The sequence below is a fragment of the Hyaena hyaena genome, unplaced genomic scaffold, assembly GCF_003009895.1.
Source record: "Hyaena hyaena isolate Hyena2069 unplaced genomic scaffold, ASM300989v1 scaffold_73, whole genome shotgun sequence".
NCBI classification, from domain to species: domain Eukaryota; kingdom Metazoa; phylum Chordata; class Mammalia; order Carnivora; family Hyaenidae; genus Hyaena; species Hyaena hyaena.
The window spans coordinates 2,400,488-2,415,873 of record NW_024080705.1 but is presented as its reverse complement, the minus strand read 5'-3'; the positions used below and the strand labels follow the sequence as shown (position 1 = coordinate 2,415,873).

Sequence of the window (15,386 nt, the reverse complement as noted above, 5' to 3'; positions counted from 1 at the left end):
TTACTTTACAAAACTACACATTGGAAACTTTTTAAAAACCTGGCTTTCACCAAGGACAGTGTGAGAAACATTGCTTAACTACTTAACTAAGTAGATGAATAGTGGCACCGTTTCCTGAGATGGGGAAGAGTAGGGTAGGAGCATCTCTCGGGGACAGAAATCAAGTTATGTTAAGATCATGTTAAATTTGAGATGTCCATTGAGCACCCAAGCCATGACATAGAATCAATCACTGGGTGTATGACTCTCATGACGTAAAGCAGGTCATCGGGTATATAAGTTCTGGGGAAAGACCAGGCTTGAAGATATGGATTTGGAGTCATCAGCATATGGAAGGTATCTAAAGCTGTGAGATAAGATGAAACCACCTACCTAGGATTAGGAGCTAACAAAAAGACTGATAAAGAAACAGAAGGAAAACCAATATGGTGTTGTGAAAACAAACAGAAGAAAATGTTTCAAAAAGGAGAAAGTAGCCATCTTTGTCTAATGCTGCTTAGAAATCAGGTAAGAACAGATAAGTGACAACTGGATTTTGCAAATTTGGAGACCCTGACAATAGTAATCTCAGTGGCACAATGAGAACATAAGCCTAATTGGAGTACATTAGCAAAAGAGTGACAAGGAAATGATCCCATAACAACAGAAAATTATTTCAAGTAGTTTTGTTGTGGTGGGAGTAGAGAGATGCAATGAAGATGGATATGGTGTCAAGGGAGATTTATTCAAGACAGGTTTCAGCAAGTATGCAGATGGGAATGTCCAGTAGAGACAGGAAATTGGTAATGCAAACATACAGCAGAATGCAGTTCAGAATACTTTTGCCATATTATCAAATAGGAAGTTCTACATATTGAAATAGACATTAATAGTAGTAATGGAAATTACATTCCATCTTCATTTCTCTACAGGATGCTACTGGGGCTCCATACTCAAGGTGAGGAATCAGGATTCACTCAGGCAGTTTGGGATTATAGTAGAGACATTGGCATCTCCTTTAGTGCTCCATGGTGAGGAACTGGAAATGGAACATTCCTGGTTTATTGGGTTTCCATGATGTAAATCTGAATCTTAAAAAGTTCTATCCTCAAGTTATACTGATAAACACCTTTCTCACCCATAGAACTAAAATTGAAGCATGTTTGCCATTTTGACAGGAGTACAAAATTTCAAGCTTTGAGCAGAGGCTGATGAATGAAATAGAGTTTCGCTTGGAACGTACCCCTGTTGATGAATCAGATGATGAAATCCAACATGACGAGATCCCCACGGGCAAGTGTATAGCTCCCATCTTTGACAAAAGACTCAAGCATTTCCGGGTTACAGAAGGCTCTCCAGTGACATTTACCTGCAAAATTGTTGGGATACCTGTTCCAAAGGTAGGGGAAGATGACCAGCCGTTTGTCCAACCAACAGCACAGAAGTGTAGACAGTGCCTTTGAGGAAGTCTTATCAGATTCTAGGGAAGAATCTACAGAGGGAATAAAAATCAATACCAGAAAATTAACAAAGCCCAAATAATTTGACTAAAAAGAGACAGTCAGGAATAGGATCATTAAATAATTAGGTCAAAAATAAATCTGAATTATGGTTAAGTTAGAACTTTAATAAAAGTTTAAAATAAGCTTCTGAGTCATAATCCTCCATTTTGGGTTATTGATTCCCTCAACCACCAAACTCATCAAATAGATTTTTTCTTTTTTCTTTTTCTTTTCTTTCTTTTTTTTTTTTAAGCATTTACTGAATACCCACAAAGTGCCTGTTGTTGCACAAAGTGAGCTATATTTGTATCATTACTATTAAGTTGGTAAATGCTGAAAATGTCATATCATTATCACTGGCTGCTGAAAAATCTTATGAGTCACCAGATTTTTTTGGCAATCAGCTGAGAGAAGGATTTACACCCGGTGCGGCTGTGGTAGGGGATCTCTCCACTCTACTTTCACAAACATTAGCATGGTGTTATCATGTATGGTTAGGTAACCAGGAAATGTCGAGGAGAACAGCTGCAATCAGTACTTTAACCCCGCTGTCTTTGAGAGATCTCCTTGATACATGCAGAACCCAAAATAGAGAAGATATTTATTAAATTTTAGCCAGATGAGAAATTTAATGAAATGGCCTCATTTCACTTGGTATAATAAACCATATTAACCTTTCAAATAAGGTAAGCTACTGTAGACCTTGAGATCTGCAACTACAGAAGACTTGAGCTTATAAATAGGAAAAATTCAGCCTCCTGGTTTTCATTCTTTTGTCTCTGGAGACATGTCTGGTCCTTGTGGTAGCTTTTTAAGTAATTATGAAATACAATAAAAAGAGCCAAAAGCTTGATCTCAATCCTAAATTATACAGAATTTATGACTTAGGTACTCTATATGTACAAACTCAGGAGTATGTTATACAGTCATTTTAATATATTTTGTAATTTTTTTCTAAGTGCTTTATAAGAGATGGGTCATTTGTAGAGATGGCAATCTGCCCTTGCCTCCCCCTACTCCCTACTTTAAAAGATGTACAGAACAGTGTATATTCTCCTTGATTATCTCTCATTGCAGGTTTACTGGTTCAAAGATGGGAAGCAGATTTCAAAGAGAAATGAACACTGCAAAATGAGGCGAGAAGGAGATGGGACGTGCTCTCTGCACATTGACTCCACCACCAGTGAAGACGATGGCAACTACACTATCATGGCTGCCAACCCCCAGGTGCGGAAGCAGGGTTCTGCGCTGTGCTGCAATCTGAAAAAGGAGCAACTGATGTCATTGTGAATGAGACCTTGAGAAGTGCAAGTTAATAAGAATTGCTGAGGAAAATGAATGAGAAGCATTGTGATTGTGTGTAACTAGAGTACAGTATCACAGCTTAAAAGACCAGTTAGCCATTGATGGGTCATTCAAGCCTTCAGACTTTCTCTGAAAGGACATTAGTAGTATCTGTTCACTGTGTCCCAGATGTATAGGACTAAATCTTATGCTTATCAACTCATTGATTCTCTTGAAAAGTCTATGAATCATTCTGTCAAAAAAAAAAAAGGATTTGTTTTTGTTCTTTAGAGAACATGCAAATTACTCCAAAAAGGCTTGTAAATATTCCTCAAATCCATTATGTCTTTTTAATTTTTTTTTTTTGGTAGAAATTGGAAAGCCATAATCTTTCACTTTCCTTTTCTGAATGAGATCAAGGATCAAGACTTAAAACTCCCTCAAGAGAAATGACAAAATAAATATCTTCAACTAGTATTAGAAGAGAAAATATAGAACTATAATTTCTACTCTCATCCACTCTTCTTATTAAAATGTTAGTTTTGAGGATAACCTCTATTGAGAAAAGTATAAAATACTTGGCCAGGGTCTCTGCATGTGGCTGCAGATAACGTTAAGTGCACAAGAATTCAAAACTTTTTACATCTGTGCTCTGTTCATTTCCAAGTTCAAAATGAAAGTCATCACATTATTCTTAAAAAAAATCCCCCTGAAATATTAACAATGATCTAAGGAGTCATATTTTATTGTTTTCATTCCCCACCCCCAAGTTTTCTTTCTCCTAATAGTTTGTCAAAAGGTTCATAATGTTCCAGTCCAGAAAAACTTACACAACCTGAAAGAAGTATGGAATTCTTCTTATTTTTATTCTTGTTCATTTTTGTTTCTCAGGGGAGAATCAGCTGTTCTGGCCACTTGATGGTACAAAGTTTTCCCATTCGTAGTCGACTAACATCTGCTGGTCAGTCTCACAGGTAAAGAGAGTAAGAATCTCCTTTCTCGAGCCCCTCCCAAGCATTCACCCACCACAATGAACATCTAAGTGTTGGGTCTACAAATTGTTTCTTAAAATGTAGCATCTCACCTGCAGCATCAGCCTCCCTTGGGAACTTGTTGCAAATGTGGAATCCCAAGTCCACCCTAGACCTACTGAATCATAATGTACATTTTAATAAAAGATCCCCAGGTGATTTAGAAGCACATTATATTTGAGAAGCACTGGTCTGTGGCACAGTTTTAATGGCTCAAAATTTGTAACCACCAGTAGCAGCAGTACAGGTAATATGTAAAACCAGAGTCTTTGAATTAAATTGCCATATTTTCTTTAATAAAACGGAAACTGTTAATGATTATATGTATATAGATGGACTGCTTTTGTTGTTTTTGTCCCCAATATAACAATTGTCTCTAACATAGCAATTGGCTTTCTTCCTCCGTGATTTTACTAACCATTAAGAATTCAGAGCCTGGCTTCCCCTTGAATCTTATGGTGCCACTAAGTCTTAGCAGAGCATTCCATAGTTGCTGACATGGATGAATTATATTTGACTTACCAAATGAGCAAAAATAGTGACCCATGTTTCAGATCCAGTTATTTCATCACCGCTGCAACTATACCACCTTCTTCATTTTTTCTCTTCAAGAACAGCTGTTACTGTGAGTCTGTCTTAACCAGTTTAAGTTCATGATCATCTTTAACAGTCTGCCATAATTTATAGCCAGGTTAAATTTTATTACTTAGAGACACAGGGGTAGCAGCTGCCTTGTTCTGGGTCATAAACAGGACTTGTCTTTTGGCTCTTGTTTGAGATTCAGCTTGAATACTGATTTATTTGTTTATTTTGAAACTTTTGAACAACCGGTCAAAGCCAAGGCAAGGAGAGCTGAGCCACTTAACCCAGATGACTTCAAAGAGAAAGAAGCTAAAGCCTGTTTGTTTGATTACAGATCTCACAAGATAATCCTACACTGTATGAAATGCTTACCACTTTGTTTTTTACCTCAGCTCCACACCATTTTTTGTTATTTATTATTTGTTTATGGTAAAGCAACCTCCTTCCCCACCCTCCCAAAAATTATCTGTTCTCTAGGCTCTCTAGCCCAGCCTAAATGCCTGCTGTCATAAGTTTATAAATTGGTTTCTATGTTTAATGACTGAGCATGCTTGTTTTTTATAGAGGAAGGTCTCGAGTACAAGAAAGAGACAAAGAGCCCCTGCAGGAACGCTTTTTCCGACCACATTTCCTGCAGGCTCCTGGGGATATGGTAGCTCATGAGGGGCGCCTGTGTCGTCTGGACTGTAAGGTAGACTCTAATATTCATCCTTGGTTCCAGATCTGTTCACATTTTGCATTTGTTAGTTTGCACTTATTTTTGTTTGTTTTGTGTTTGTTTTGGTTTGGTTGTTTTTTTGTTTTTTTGTATTTTTCGTTGGGGGGGGTTTGGGAAAGGGGGACTTGGGAAGGAAAAGAGATCACTTCTTTCAAGGCTTTTACAGAGCATTTAATACCAGACAAAAAAATTTCATGCTATTTTTTAAGTCTTTACATCTTAATAAAATTTTGCTGGAAAAAAATTACTTTGGTACTGTACCAAGTTAACTCTGAATTTGTAAAAGACAACCAAAGAGGTGATTGATTGATATAATTCAGACATTTTCCATGTGGTGCCTAGAAAGTCTTTGTTACTATAAAGCCAAAAATGTGATTTTTGCATCCTTGAAGTGAATTGCTGTGATGTATAGACTTTGAAAAAATTATAGTCATGAAAAGATGGCTCCAAGGTGGTTTATGAAAACCAATGTTGGCTTCTCATACTAATCAGCATCTACCACCTTTGGCTATTCTACATTCTAATTCTTTAACCAGAAACTATATTCAGTTGAGCAACGTGGAGATCTCAGTATAAAGAGAAACTTAAGTCACCTCTTCTACCCCAGGCAAAGATGAGAATGCTGTGGAAATTTTAGGTGCAAATTAGTAAAGGCTTGAGGTTAAGCATTCAGAGTCCACTTCCCAGGTAGTTCTTGCTCTGTCAATGTCTGCCTAAATAATATTCAGGATTGATTGTTACTTCTTCCATGCTAAACCCTAAAAGATACCCATCATGGGTCCCATCCCCAGAGATTCTGACTTGATATAGTAAATGGGCATTGGGATTTTCCAATGTTCCCCACTTGATTATACTAGACAGCAAGGTTTGAGAACACTAGTTTAAGGTCTGCCCTTTTCTTGGCTGCCTGTTGCTTATCAGGTATGTAAGCAATATACCATCTGTGAAACTGATGCAGCAGGCCTATTTTATCTATTTATTTAGCTTTTTATTTCTTATTTATTCTAATCTAGAATATAATCATGACCTGATTTAGGGTCAAGACACTATACAGTTTAAATTAATGCAGTCATCCATCTAGACCCCTCATGTTCTGATGCCCCTGCAGAAAATACACATGTATTTTCTCACTATCTATGTGGTGCCAGACAAGGATAAAGAATTCAGCCACCAAATAAATCTGCCTGTCATCGGTCTGTCATTTGCCTCAGCTGTCCTGTTGTTTATTAGGTGAGTGGCTTACCGCCCCCAGAGCTGACGTGGCTCCTCAATGGCCAACCTGTGCTACCAGACGCCTCCCACAAGATGTTGGTCAGGGAGACTGGAGTCCACTCTCTGCTCATTGACCCACTCACTCAGCGTGACGCGGGGACCTACACATGCGTTGCTACCAACAAAACTGGACAGAATTCCTTTAGTCTGGAGCTCACTGTAGTAGGTAAGGTTTGCTGCTGGGGCCCCTAAACATAACTCCCTTCAAATTTATTGCCCAAATATGCCCAACCTCTGACAGAACTCCTTAGACCTTTGCCTCACCAAGTCCCATTTCAATTTTTCCTTCATGTAGTAAGGGCCATATTTCCTATATTGCTTTCAAAGACATATCAGTAAGCTAAAAACATAATGGGGTACCTTGTGCATATATGCATGCAATATGTGGGAGTCATTGTAATAGTTAATCAATTCGTTAGTTAATAGACTATCACTAAATCCAAGTCACTTGCCCTACGTTCATCTGTCCTGGAACACACCAGAATCTTGCCCATACCCTGAGCTTCCATGTCTTTGCTTCAGAGATCCTTCTACCAGGAATGCCCTTCTTTGCCTAGGAACCTCCTCCTCATTCTCAAAGGCTTAATTCAAATGTCACCACCAAGGCACATCCTCCTCTGTTTCCATAGGACTTAGAAAAGGAGGGGCTCTTCAGAGCACTTACAACCTTCTATGTAACTGTTTTGCTTTCCTGAAGAGATTGTAAGCTTCTAGTCAGACATTCTGACTTTTGGGGTGTATCTTGAGTATATGTCTTAGGACCTAAAACATGAGCCATGCTCACCAAATGTTGAGTTGATAACTAAGCAAATGAACCTTTACCGTACGAGATAGTGTGAAAAAATACTGTAATGCCTACAAATAAGGACAAGTCATCATCACTTGGTTGATACCAACCCTCAGGACAGGAGTCCAGCCAGAAATAGATTTCAGAATATATGAATTCTAGTGCTGAGCTTTCTCCCATGTGTGGCCCCTACCAGAAACAAGGATGGCTTCAGCATGCTATCCTCTCTATAGGCTAGTGGCTGCTTGCCCCATATATCTTTTTCTTTTTCTCACTCTTAATTTTTTCTTCCCAACAGAGTAGGAAAAGCTCATTCTGCAAGGATATATTGATTGTATGCTTCATTTTCCCCCCACTATTTTGCAAATATTGACTCTGGAATCGAAATATGAAGGATCTTTGCCCAAAAAAGTCCTCCTTAGGAAGCATAATTTGTGGGGTTTTTTAAAAAAGTAGTGTCTCTCTTGGGGCACCTGGGTGGCTCAGTCAGTTAAGCGTCCAACTTTAGCTCTGGTCATGATCTTGCAGTTCATGGGTTCGAGCCTCACATCAGGCTCCCTGCTGTCAGTGCAGAACCCACTTCAGATCCTCTGTCCCCATCTCTCTCTGCCCCTTCCCCACTTGCACTCTTTCTCTCTTTCTCAAAAATAATAAATACACATTTTGTAAAAATTTGTAAAACGTAGTATACTTCTCTTCTGTAGCTATAAACTTCTTCAAAATAAAAGTTGAGGGAAAATTAATATACCTTCCACAAAATAAGCTCCTCTAGAAAAGAGAAATGATATATTCAGTATTGAAAATCTGCTGTTTCTCAAAATTTACTGCTTAGAATAAAAGAAACTCCTTAAATTCCACACCCACCATTCACACCCCCCGTGTGCAACACAGACCCCTGAGTGTTGTCTCTCATACAATGTGTAAGTTTCCTCATTCCTTTTTAAATCATTTCTGGAACTTTTAACAAGACAGCAATCTTCACTTAGAGAGGGGAGAAGTGTTCTGAAGAGAAGGAAAGTCGGGGAGGGGGAGTGCCCACTCTGCTGAATTCCTTAACTGGAATGAGTTTGAAGCATGAACCTCAAGGCACTTACTATTCAAGTAAGAGTGGCCTTTCTTCTCATTCAGCCAAAGAGGTGAAGAAAGCACCTGTGATCCTGGAGAAACTGCAGAACAGTGGAGTTCCCGAAGGCCACCCGGTGAGGCTGGAGTGCCGTGTGATAGGCATGCCGCCACCTGTGTTCTACTGGAAGAAGGACAACGAGACCATCCCTTTCACCAGAGAGAGGATCAGGTAGAGCCCGCCCCACGTTCAAAGGGACTTCCAAACTCAGTGGGGCTTCCTGGGCACCCAAGTCAGTCTGTTGTCTTTTTAATCTGTCTGTCACCCAATATGATGCATTTGAATTTCATCCATGTCATTGTACATATCAAGAATTTATTTTTTTGTTGTTCCTGAAGGACAGTCCATGATTTGGATGCCCCAGAGTTTTAAAACCTTAATTTTTTTCCAGATTAATTAGTGAAGTTTTATTTTAGTTCAGTATAGTTAACATACAGTGTTATATTAGTTTCAGGTATACAATGTAGTGATTCAGCAATTGTATACATTACTCAGTGCTCATCAAGATAAATGTTGTCTTTTCCCTTTCCTCAATTTATACCATCCTCCCACCAATCTCCCCTCTGATGCCATCAGTTTGTCCTCTATAGTTAAGAGTCTGTTTTTTGGTTTCTTTCTTTTTTTCCCCCTTTGTTCCCTTAGCTTTTTTAAAAGTATTTTTTAAATGTTTATTTATTTTTGAAACAGAGACAGACTGCCAGCAGGGAAGGGGCAGAGAGAGAGGGAGACACAGAATCCGAAGCAGCCTCCAGGCTCTGTGCTGTCAGCACAGAGCCCTATGCAAAGCTCAAACTCATAGACTAGAGATCATGACCTGAGCCAGTCAGACATTTAACTGACTGAGCCACCCAGGCACCCCTGTTCCTTTTTTTATTATTATTATTAAATTCCATGTGTCAGTGAAATAATATGGTATTTGTCTTTCTCTAACTGACTTATTTCATTTAGCATTATACTCCCTAGATCCACCCATGCTATTGCAAATGGTAAGATTTCATTCTTTTTCATGGCTGAGTAACATTCCTGTGTGTGTGTGTGTGTGTGTGTGTGTGTGTGTCTGTGTGTGTATGTGTGTAAATGTGTATAAAACATCCTTATCCATTTGTCTGTCATTGTACACTTGGGTTACTTCCATATTTTGGCTATTGTAAATAATGCTGCAATAAACATAAGGGTTCATATATCTTTTTGAATTAGTATTTTTGTTTCTTTGCGTAAAAACTCAGTAGTGGAATTACTGAATTATTTGGTGATTCTATTTTAATTTTTTGAAAAGCCTCCATACAGAGGCTGCACCAGTTTGCCTTCTCACCAACAGTGTACAAGCATTCCTTTTTCTCCACATCCTTGTCAACACTTGTTGTTTCTTGTGATGATTTTAGCCATTCTGACAGGTATGAGGTGATATCTTATTGTGGTTTTGATTTGCATTTCCCTAATGATGAGTGATTTTGAGCATCTTTTCATGTGTCTGTTGGCCATCTGTATTTCTTTGGGAAAATGTCTGTTCATGTCTTCTGCCCATTTTTTAATTGGATTATTTGTTTTTTTGGTGTTGACTTGAATTACGTTCTTTACATATTTTGCATACTAACCCTTTATTTGGTAAGTCATATGCAAATATCTTCTCCCTTTCAGTAGGTCGTCTTTTAGTTTTGCTGATTGTATCCTTTGCTATGCAGAAGCTTTTTATTCTGATGTAGTCACAATAGTTTATTTTTGCTTTTGTTTCCCTTCCCTCAAGAGACATACCTAGAAAAATGTTGCTATAGCTGATGTCAGAGAAGTTACCGCCTATGCTCTTTTCTAGGATTTTTATGGTTTCAGTTCTTACATAGGTCCTTAAATCATTTTGAGCTTATTTTTGTGTATGGTGTAAGAAAGTAGTCCTGTTTCATTCTTTTACATGTAGCTGTCCAGTTTTCCCAACACCATCTGTTGAAGAGACAGTCTTTTTTCCTTGGATATTTTGCCTCCTGTGTCAAAGATTAATTATTATATAATCATGGGTTTATTTCTGGGCTCTCTGTTCTGTTCCATTGATCCATTGGTCTATTTTTGTGCCAAAATCATACTGTTTTGATTACTACAGCTTTGTAGTACAACTTTAAATCTGGGATTGTGATACCTCCAGTTTTGTTTTTCTTTTCAAGGCTAGCTTTGGCTATTTGAGGTTTGTTTTTTTTTTTTGTTTTTTTTTTTGTGGTTCCATACAAATTTTAGGATCACTTGTTCTCGTGCTGTGAAAAATGCTATTGGTATTTTGATAGGGATTACATTTAACAGTAGATTGCTTTGGATAGTATGAACACTTTAACAATATTCGTTCTTCTAATCCACGAGCATGTAGTATCTTCCCATTTGTTTGTGTCATCTTCAATTTCTTTCATCAATGTTTTATAGTTTTCAGAGTACAGGTCTCTTACCTCCTTGGTTAAGTTTATTCCTAGGTTGTTTTTGTTTTTGTTTTTTGGTGCACCTATAAGTTGGATTGTTTTCTTAATGTTTCTCTCTGTTATTTCATTATTAGTATATAGAAATGCAATGCTGGGAGGTGGGGGGTGGTTCCTGGCTAGCTCAGTCAGAGAATCATGCAACTTTTGATCTTGCAGTTGTGAGTTTAAGCCCTACATTGGATGTAGAGCTTACTTTAAAAAGTATTTAGGGGCACCTGGGTGGCTCAGTCAGTTGAGTGTCAGACTTCAGCTCAGGTCATGATCTCACGGTTCGTGGGTTTGAGCCCCGCATCGGGCTCTGTGCTGACAGCTGGCTCAGAGCCTGGAGCCTGCTTCGGATTCTGTGTCTCCCTCTGTCTCTGACCCTCCCCTGCTTGCACTCTGTCTCTCTCTCTCAAAAATAAAATAAAAACATTAAAAAATTTTTAAAAAAAGTATTTAAAAATGCAATGGATTTCTGTATATTGATTTTGAATCCTGCAACCTTACTGACTTAATTTAATAGTTCTGGTAGTTTTTTTAATAATCTTTGGGGTTTTTTTCTTTTTTCTTTTTTTAAATGTTTATTTATTTTTAAGAGAGACAGAATGCAAGCCGGGGAGGGGTAGAGAGAGGGGGAGGCTCCGAATCCAAAGCAGTCTCCAGGCTCTGAGCTGTCAGCACAGAGCCTGACATGGGGCTTGAACTCATGAACCACGAGATCATGACCTGAGCCGCATTTGGATGCTTAACCAAGTGAGCCACCCAGGCGCCATAGGGTCTTCTATATATAGTATCATGTCATCTGTGAATAGTGAAGATTGTACTTCCTCACCAATTTGGATACATTTTATTCCTTTTTCTTATCTGATGGCTGTGGCCAGGACTTCCAGTTCTATGTTCAATAAAAGTGGTGAGAGTGGCTATCCTTGTCTTTCTCCTAAACTTAGGGAGAAACTTCTCAGTTTTTGACCATTGAGTATGACGTTAGCTATGGATTTTTCATGTAAGGCCTTCATTATGTTGAGGAATATTCCCTCTAAACCCACTTTGTTGAGGGTTTATGAATGGATGTTGTACTTTGTAAAATGCATTTTCTCCATCTATTGAAATGATCATATGGTTTTTATCCATCTCTTATTTATGTGGTATATTACACTGATTGATTTGCAAATATTGAACCACCCTTGCAACTCAGGAATAAATCCCACTTGAGCATGGTGAATGATCTTTTTAATATATTGTTGAATTCAGTTTGCTCCAATTATGTTGAGGATTTTTGCACCTATGTTAATCAGAGATATTAGCCTGTAGTTCTCTTTTTATTGTTCTATTGTTGTATTTATAGTATTTTTATCTAGTTTGTAGTATTTTTATCAGATTCTGGTAACAGGGTAATGCTGATCTCAGCAAATGAATTTGGAAGACTTCCTATTGACTCTTCTTCAAATGTTTGGTAAAATCCACCTGTGAACCCATCTTATCCTGGACTTTTATTTCCTGAGAGTTTTTTGATTATTGATTCAATTTCATTGCTGGTGATTGGTCTGTACAAATTTTGTATACTTTCTTGATTCAGTATTGGAAGGTTATATGTTTCTAGGAATTTATTTATTTCTTTCAAGTTGTCCAATCTGTTGCCATGTAATTTTTTAAATAATATTCCCTTATAGTCCTTTGTATTCCTGTGGTGTTGGTTGTTATCTCTCCTCTTTAATCTCTGATATTGTTAAAAACTTTAATTTTTAAGTTTAAAATGTACAAGAAATTTATGAAGATCTTGCATATTTTTTGTCATGTGTCTTCAGTCATATTAGTATGCAGAAAACCCCTTTGATAGTAAAAAGTTAAGATAAGATAAAGCAAAACAAAACATTAAGCCAGTAACTCCTTCTCTATCCATTACTACATGGTTATTTTTAAAGTAACTAAGAGAGCACTGGGTCGCTTAGTAAGTTAAGCGTCCAACTCTTGATCTCATCTCAGGTCTTGATCTCAGGGTTATGAGTTCAAGCCCCACGTTGGGCTCCATTGTGGGTATGAAGCCTACTTAGGAAGGAAGGAAGGGAGAAAGAGAAAAATGAAGGAAGGAGGGAAGGAAACTAAGGATCCAGTTACCAAAAGTAGGTATCTTGCTAGATTTCCTCTAACTAACTTTATCTTTGCCATTTTTATTTTACTCCATGAGGGAGCAAGCAAACAAAGGCAGCCTGTGTACAAAAGTTTCTACTGAGCATTATTTCTTCACAATAAAACTGAATTTGTTCCAGAGGATGTTGTAGCTGTCAAGCTTTACAGAATTTTGGCATCAAAGAAGTCTACAGAGGTCAAGATTTTTCTCTGGTAAAACTTTAGCAAGCATAGAAAATATTCTTGAGTTAACACTTCAGTCTAAGTGAAGTGACCTAGCTAGCTCAGTCAGTATAACATGTGACTCTTGATCTTGGGGTCATGAGTCCAAGCCCCACATTGGGCATAAAGTTTATTTTCTTAATGATTAATTAATTAGTTAATGACCTGATATAACTAATTAACATAACACGTTAAACCCAGCCTGAAATATTAGTGTAATTCTTCAGGATTGCAATATGCAGCCAAGGCTGAGAACTATTGGTATCAAGGAAACAGAAGGAAAGAAAAAGCTGATTTGCTCCTGAACTGTATTAAGCTAACTGCTGCACATGCCCAGTTGGTTACATTAAGAAATAACGTTTCCATACTAACAGTACATCCATCCCTGGACTCTCATTTTGGTCTACTTTCCCATAGCTTCTTAGCAAAGTTCTTGTTGAAACGTCCGATCAGGGTTGGAAAAGAGATTTTTCTGGCCTTTGGTTGTGACAAGTGGGAGCACCTCTGGTGGGGAGTACAACTCCAGAAGAGGTGGAGCTGGGGAGGGTGAGAACGGGTCTCAGCCTAGGCTCTCAACCTTCATCTGGGCCTCACCAGGTTAACTGCTGCTCTTTTGTGACTCCTTCCCACGTTTCAGTTTGCCTTTGACAATTGCTTTAAGCTGAGTTACCCTTCCCTCTGTGTAGGGTCAGGGAGGAGAGGGGAAGCGCTGCCCTGCTGGGTTTGCCCCCAGAGTTTCCCTGAGCCCTGAATTCCCTAAGACCTTTTCTGCTCCTGGATGCAGTTGCAGATATGTTCTCTCTTTTCTCCAGTATGCACCAGGATGCAACAGGGTATGTCTGCCTTCTCATTCAGCCAGCCAAGAAATCTGACGCTGGATGGTACACGTTGTCAGCCAAGAATGAAGCCGGCATCGTGTCATGCACTGCCAGGTTGGATATATACGGTAGGTGGAACATCCCAGTTGAATATCTGTGTATGATAGGCAGCTTGAAAAAAATTGTTTTAAGGATAGGCATAGTATGTTTCCATAAATGAATTGGGTAGATTATATTTTAGTGTTTAAGCAATGGATTTTTAAAATCATTTCAGGGGCGCCTGGGTGGCTCAGTCAGTAAAGCACCTGACTTCGGCTCAGGTCATGATCTCACGGTTCGGTTTGTGGGTTCCAGCTCTGCATCAGGCTCTGTGCTGACAGCTCAGAGTCTGGAGCCTGCTTTGGATTCTGTATCTCCCTCTCTCTCTGACCCTGCCCTGCTCATGCTGCCTCTCTCTCTCTCTCTCAGAAATAAATAAAAACATTAAAACATATTTTTAAATAAAATAAAATAAAATAAAATCATTTCATCCTATCCACCTCAAGGCTTCTGTGCATTTCTGTGTACTTTTGTACACTTTTGCATTTAAATGAGCTTAGGCTTCTTCCAAAAAATGACCTATGATACTAGGAATTACAGCTATTTCAGAATTTAACTATGCCTGTGCATCCGATCATCTAGCATCTAATGCTATCTCCTTCATGCCATGGGCCACCCACTGGAACTCTCTCCCCACTGCCTGTCATTTCCCCCACACATATCTCCACCCAGCAGAATTGTCCTGTCCTCATTCACCTGTTAATTCATTCCACAAATGTTTATTGTGCCAGTCCCACAACCAGACTAATAATAGGGAGCTGTCCTAATAATAATATCAAATATTTGTATAATGACTTATAATTTACAAAATGGTACCCTTAGGACCTCCCAAACAATTATTACAATTGTTGTCACCCTCATTTAAATGCTGATGAGGGGCACCTGGGAGTCTCAGTCAGTTGAGCATCTGACTCTTGATTTCAGCTCAGGTCATGATCTCAGGGTGGTGTGATCCAGCCCTGTATCTGGGCTCTGCACTGAGCATGGAGCCTGCCTGTGATATTCTCTCTCTCTCTCTCTCTCTCTCTCTCCTTCTGTCCCTTTCCTCCGCTCACATGCACTCTCTATGTAAAAATAAAATAAAATAAATAATAATAATAAATGCTGAAGAAACTGAGACTCAGGGAGGTTAAGTGTCTATCTATAGCCAAGATGCAAATCCAGGTTTTTGTATCATTGCTTTGAGACATGTTTCTAATTTTCAAAAGGATTTAATAAGTTAATCTTTTGTAATGCTTGTTTATTACTTTGAGAGAGCATGCGCGCATGCATGAGCGGGGGAGGTGCAGAAAGCGAGGGAGAGAGAGAGATCCCAAACAGACTCCGTGCTGCCAGCACAGAGCCCAATGCAGGGCTCAAACCCACAAGAACTCAGGTCATGACCTGAGCTGAAATCAAGAGTTG

The 15,386-nt window shown here is 38.7% G+C and overlaps 1 protein-coding gene across 2 annotated transcripts in view; it reads left to right on the top strand.

Annotated features, from left to right (window-relative positions):
- The window catches only part of MYPN (myopalladin), a 71,641-nt gene that overhangs the window by 53,416 nt on the left and 2,839 nt on the right, over positions 1-15,386 (top strand). For both annotated transcript variants that reach the window (XM_039233288.1, XM_039233290.1), the window contains exons 12-18: positions 1,158-1,379; positions 2,559-2,708; positions 3,657-3,739; positions 4,943-5,069; positions 6,327-6,534; positions 8,284-8,449; positions 13,878-14,011. In XM_039233288.1, the coding sequence (XP_039089219.1) occupies positions 1,158-1,379; positions 2,559-2,708; positions 3,657-3,739; positions 4,943-5,069; positions 6,327-6,534; positions 8,284-8,449; positions 13,878-14,011 (1,090 nt within the window). The remainder of the gene's footprint in view (positions 1-1,157; positions 1,380-2,558; positions 2,709-3,656; positions 3,740-4,942; positions 5,070-6,326; positions 6,535-8,283; positions 8,450-13,877; positions 14,012-15,386) is intronic.